Genomic DNA, 6553 nt, shown 5'->3' on the forward strand with positions numbered 1-6553 from the left:
TTCCTGCAGAATGTAATTAGCAATTAACCAGAAAGAAAAAAAATTCTAAAAAGAAAGAAAACTAGGATGAAATACTGAATGAAGATTATAGGAATATACAACATTTTCTAATGTAAGATGCTTAGCATAATATACAGCAGTTCCTCGACTCTGGCAATAAGAAGATGAGCTGTCTGTCAGTTTGTTTGTTTTTTTAACATCTTTATTGGCGTATAATTGCTTTACAATGGTGTGTTAGTCTCTGCTTTATAACAAAGTGAATCAGCTATACATATACATATATCCCCATATCCCCTCCCTCTTGCATCTCCATCCCCCCACCCTCCCTATCCCACCCCTTGTCTGTCAGTTCTTAAGCACCTGCGCCCAACAAGGAAGTTTTACTTTTTTGAATTCCTCATCTTCTACCTCCTTTGCTCTTTCCAATCAACTCCAATCCCTCCTTCTCCCAACCCGTGGTCTGTGTAAATATCTCGCTTAGAGCTTAACCAATTAAAACATTCCCCTTCTCCAAATTAACCAAACCAAACAAACAGATATACTATGGAAAATGTGTAAAATGCTGATTAAGCAATGGGGAAATTAATCTCTCTACTTGTAGATATTTAGGGTTTCCTTCCAGACCTTTATTCTGTATACACACAAACACATTTTTTAAAGTTGGATCATACTGGAGTTTTGCAACCTAAATTTTCACTTTAAAATGTAATAATAGGCATCTTATAGTGAGAATCTATCATGTCCCAAGCATTTTGCTAAGTTTTTAACATTATATCATTAAATTTTCAAAGCACCTCAACGAAATATGTTTTCATACATTAAAAATAATCAGGCCTACAGAGAAAGCGACATGATTATAATCACAGAGCAAGCAACTGGCAGAGCACAAAGTTAAATCCAAATCGAAAACGTCTCAAGTCTGGAATGTTGATGCTGATGACAACAGAGCAGGAGGGGTAATGGCTGACATTTACTGAGGTCTTCCTATTGGCCAAGCACTGTCCTAAGTGCATGTGTGACATCATTTAAACTAAAAGCGATTCAGTGAGGGATGCCAGAGTCTAACCCTCCACACGCTGCTGTGCTATCTCTCCGCCTCCTAGCAATAAGCGTGTCTCAGCCAGAACGGAAACCACTTCTCTCTGACTTCAGAGCCCGGCTCTGCACAACGGCTGCATCAAAATCTACTGAACCAATTCTTTATTGTTGAATTTTCGGTTATTTCTCATTTTGTGATATAAATAAATTTGTGATAGGAATCCTGTTAGCAGAAATATGTGCTACAACTTTTTTCCCGTGATAAATCCCCATTCAAGGAATTTCTGGTCAAAGGGTATATACGATAACGCATTTCCCTCCAGAAAGTTTGCCTTGATTTCTACTCATTTGCTCTGGAAGCATCTGAGGATATTCACTTCCTTGCATCCTCACCAGGGCTGCACTGTCAATATCTTAATCTTCGCAAAAAAGATAAGTGAAAACGGTACCTCATTATGACATTAAAATTGCTTTTATTTTACTTCTTTTGTAAATTGCCTGTTCATGTTCCTTGCCCATTTTCTATTAGTGTTAATACATTTTTTTCTATTTCTTATTATGTAAAGAATTCTTGACCTTTACATATAAAGGATATTAAATTCTAATGTATCATGTGTTATAAATATAATTTCCTACTTTTTAGTTGCTGTTGTTCTTATAGCATTTTTGACATGATGTTCCTAACATCAAACCCTTAGTTATATTCTTTTGTAGTCTATTCTATTATTTTTAAATGTTATACTCCATTTATAGTTATTATAAAATATTGGCTACATTCCCTGTATTGCACAGTATGTACTTGTAGCTTATTTTATACCTAACAGTAGTTTGTATGTTTTAATCCCCTACCCTTATATTGCCCCTCCCCCCATATTGCCCCTCCTCTCTTCCCTCCCCCCACTGGTAACCACTAGTTTGTTCTCTATAACTGTGAATTTGCTTCTTTTTCGTTATATTCACTAGTTTGTTGTATTTTTTCTTTTTCTTTTTTTAAATGTTTTAAACATCTTTATTGGAGTATAATTGCTTTACAATGGTGTGTTAGTTTCTGCTTTAAAACAAAATGAATCAGTTATACATATACATATGTTCCTGTATCTCTTCCCTCTTGCATCTCCCTCCCTCCCACCCTCCATATCACACCCCTCTAGGTGGACACAGAGCATGGAGCTGATCTCCCTGTGCTATGTGGCTGCTTCCCACTAGCTATCTATTTTACGTTTGGTAGTGTATATATGTCCATGCCAGTCTCTCACTTTGTCCCAGCTTACCCTTCCCCCTCCCCGTGTCCTCAAGTCCATTCTCTAGTAGGTCTGTGTTTTTATTCCCATCTTGCCCCTAGGTTCTTCATGACCATTTTTTTTTTTTTAAGATTCCATATATATGGGTTAGCATATGGTATTTGTTTTTCTCTGACTTACTTTGCTCTGTATGACAGACTCTAGGTTCATCCACCTCACTACAAATAACTCAATTTCGTTTATTTTTATGGCTGAGCAATATCCCATTGTATATATGTGCCATATCTTCCTTATCCATTCATCTGTTGATGGATACTTAGGTTGCTTCCATGTCCTGGCTATTGTAAATAGAGCTGCAATGAACATTTTGGTACATGACTCTTTTTGATGTTGTATTTTTTAGATTCCATATATAAGTGATATTATACAGTATTTGTCTTTCTCTGATTTATTTCACTTAGCATAATACCCTGCAAGTTCATCCATGTTGTTGCAAATGGCAAAATTTCATTCTTTTTTATGGCAGAGTAGTATTCCATGGTATATATCTACCACATCTTCTTTATCCATTCATCTGTTGATGAACACTTAGGTTGCTTCCAGATCTTAAACCATTAGTCTTTTTACTTTATAGTTTCTACCTTTGATGATATTCTTGGCAAGATCTTCTTACCTCTAGATTTTCGACATGGTTACCTATATTCTTATTTTTGTGATAGTTTAATTTTTCTTAATCCAGCTATATATGTGGTAAGATATACAGTAAGGATATGACTTCATTTTTGTTATATTCTTAAATAATTGTTTTGAGACCATGTATCAAATAAGATCCCATACATGCTGATTTGAAACATGTTCATCATAAACTAAGTATTTTTATGTACTAGCATCTATATTCTGTGGCTTTCAAATCAATTATTGTAGCTTTATAATGTGGTTTAACACATGGAATGCAAGTCTCTTTATCCTTTTTCAGAAAACCTTTATTATTCACATATTTTGTAGAGGAAATTTAGAATCATTTTTGTAAATTCCATGAATTATTTCTGTTGTACTATATTTATATATCAGTTTTTGGCCCCTTTCTTTATGTCCTGAGCAGAAGCTACTGTCCAGTTGCTTTAAAATCTGAAAGCCAAATAATGGAAATCCAAATAGCTAATAAAGGTAATAAAGCATGGGCAAGCTTATTAGTAATCAGGAAAATGCCAATTTAAACCACAATGGAAGACCATTACATACCCACTAGATTGGAAAAGTCACAAAGTTAGTTAATGTCGAGTGTGGATAAGGAGGTTGAGCAAAGTCTCATGCGTTGCTAGTCAGAGCGTTAATTGGTACAACCACTGTGGTAAATAGTTTGGCATTATCTAGCATGGGTGAAGATGCACAGCCCATCCCAGAATTTCCCCTCCCAGAAATGTAACCTAAAGACGTGTGGACTTAGAGGAGTCTTACATGTGCAGGAATGTTCATGAGAGCATTATTCAAAATACTCCAAATTGAAAACAGTCCAAATGGCTATTAAAAGTAGGAAAGGTAGGTAAATGACAGTGTATTCATATGGCTTTGAATGTGAACAAACTATGTGCAGCAAGTTGGATAAATTTTATACACATAAAGTTGAACAAGCAAGTCACCGAAGAAAACAAGCAGTAAGATTTAACACACACACACACAACACACATACCCATGTTATATATATGCACAAATACATACACATATATGTTATACACACATCTGTTATATATACATAATGTTATATACATATCTATATGTACACAACATACATATAACATATGTACTACTAAAATAGGCAAAACTAAGGTGTTGCTTAGAAATGCATACACAGGTAGTAAATCTATGTAGAAAGGCAAGAAGAAAATTACCGACAGAAATTCAGGATAGTGGTTACTTCTATGGTTGTAAACAGGATAGGACCCAGTGGTGGAGTCAAGATTCTATATTGTGCCCTGTGTAAGGTTACGTGGCCATTTACTTATAACTGCTTGTTAATTTTTCTTTTATGTTATATTTACTTTTCCGAATGGAAGTATGGAAATAGTTTAAGAACTAAATGAAATACTCAACGTCTTTTTTGAAGGAAACTTAGTCCCTCTTCACCTCTATTTGTACCATCTCAGGAGCAAGGAGTCCTCCTGCAGGGTTGATGGAAGCCCTCAGCATCTCCCTGCCCTGACTTTTCAGCTCTTTGAGGGCTCAAAGAATTACCCATCTGTTATGCTTTTGTATGTTGCCATCATGTTTTTTCTTAGTGTTCTCCCAAAATTCCTCAATGCCTAGCATACCATGAATATTTGTTGAATGAATGAATGCATATTCAAGTGTCTTCATGCCGGAAAACAGTAAGTAGATGAGGATTCTACTCGTATAAACTCCAAGGGTGGTCCAAGACGACAGAATACACAGCTTTCATAGAGTGATGTTTATGCTGGTGGATAATTTCTTAGCACAGTTGTCTGTTTATCCCTCAAAGTTCTCTGCAGCTTCTCTCAGATATCTGTCACCTGTCACCTGGAGGGACTACGTCATCTACAGATGACTTGCTGTGAGATACTGATAAGGGAAAGCAGAAGTATAGCCCACTCCATCCAGTCTGTGGGAGCACCGTGGGCTCAGGACCATTTCTCCCAAATTGCATGGGGAGCTGTGACTTGCAGAAAGAATGCAGTGACGCATGAAAGTTGAATCCACCAGGGAATGAAGCTTCCTTAGTTCCGCTACGGCGGGCTTTTATAGTCTGGGTCAACCCCGGACGTTGGGATGTCAACATTCTACCTCTCTAATTGGATGTTGCCCACAGGATTTTACTTGAAATTGAGTGCACCAGGCAGGGCAAACCTGTATGCAGGTCCCACATCACACCAATTTCCTTTGTCCAGAGCCAGCACCTCACTACCAGAGGCTTGGGTCAAGTGTGCAGCTTTTGGCTAGGTAAAATTCCCATTATTATGGATGTTTGCCTCTCTAGAAGAGTGCCTAGTTTTTCGAGTACTTTCCAGGTGCCAGACACTGTGCTGAGATTTTTGGCATGCATTATTATCTCATTTAGTTTCTCACCTCTGTAGGAACTGCTTTCTCATTGTTCTGATTTTGCTGATGAAGATTCTCAAGCTCAGCCCACTGACTCGTTTAAGGTCACAATAAGTGGTGAAGGCAGTTTGTGAACACAGACAGCCTGGTTTCAGCTAATGTTTGCAACCAGGGCTTGATGGATTGACTCAGTATTGTTCATTCTTTTAACCAATTTCTGTTGAGTGACACTAAATGCCAGATTCGGTACTGGACAAGCAAACAGAGAAGAGACCTGCCCTTGCTTTGCACTTCATGTTCCCCACTCCATCCCTCAGGAGTTAGGTATATTCTTGGAAGGGTGTGTAGAAGGTAGAAGGTTCTCAGTGTGTTAGAGAACACATAACTAGGGGTCTCCACTGGGGTAAGATTGACTGAGGTTCTGCCTTCCACTGGAGCCTATTCACAGAACTATGGGACAAAGTGTCAATGCCCCACAAGTGATGGAAAACCGAGTCTCTCTCAGAGTGCCCCGCCCTTTCTCCTCTCCCTCACCCCCAGTACAGGCTGCAAATGCTGCCTTTGCCTCTTCCAGATGACTGTGAGATGGAGAGTCAATCCCACGTAGCTGGAACTAAATTCTGAACAATGTTTGCAGCAGTAATACAAATTTACATCCTGTTCACAGCCCTTCCAAATCAAGACAATGAATATAACCTCTTCTCGGCCTTCCTGCTTTCAGAGTCAGCCACACATTTGAGGCCTGATGGGATCCAATTTTTCATAGGTGCATGTTCTAAGTCAGAGAAGAATTTGTCCATTAAGGGCTGTGTATGCCTGTGTGTGTTGGTGATGAATGAGAAAGACTAGAAAATTAGAAACTTTTGCCTGCAGTGAGCAATGTAGCAATGGATGATAAACACACATAAAAGTGTTTGTACCCTTTTCCCTGGTAATTCGCCTTTGGAGGAACATGTTGGGAAGATAGATTTGTTAATGTCTCAGGGAGTAAAACTGACCTAACTCTTCTGTGTTTCTCAGCACCTGAGATGTTCAACTCCAGAAGAGAAGCAGGTTATTCCTATGCTGTTGACTGGTGGTCACTGGGAGTGACAGCATATGAGCTGTTGAGAGGCCGGGTACAGTAGAATTACATTTCTCTTTAGTTACTCTTCCAGCAAGTTTCATTTTTACAGTGAAAGGATTGATTTTTTTTTTTTTTTTTTTTTTTTTTTCAAAAA

General features: G+C 38.0%; 1 protein-coding gene across 1 annotated transcript in view; it reads left to right on the forward strand.

Annotated features, from left to right (window-relative positions):
• Positions 1-6553, forward strand: part of STK32A (serine/threonine kinase 32A) — a 113816-nt gene that overhangs the window by 90928 nt on the left and 16335 nt on the right. Inside the window, exon 7 of the mRNA XM_007449588.1 lies at positions 6354-6451. Within this exon, the coding sequence (XP_007449650.1) occupies positions 6354-6451 (98 nt within the window). The remainder of the gene's footprint in view (positions 1-6353; positions 6452-6553) is intronic.

The sequence above is a fragment of the Lipotes vexillifer genome, unplaced genomic scaffold (genome assembly GCF_000442215.2).
Source record: "Lipotes vexillifer unplaced genomic scaffold, Lipotes_vexillifer_v1.1 scaffold1559, whole genome shotgun sequence".
Taxonomy (NCBI): Eukaryota; Metazoa; Chordata; class Mammalia; order Artiodactyla; family Lipotidae; genus Lipotes; species Lipotes vexillifer.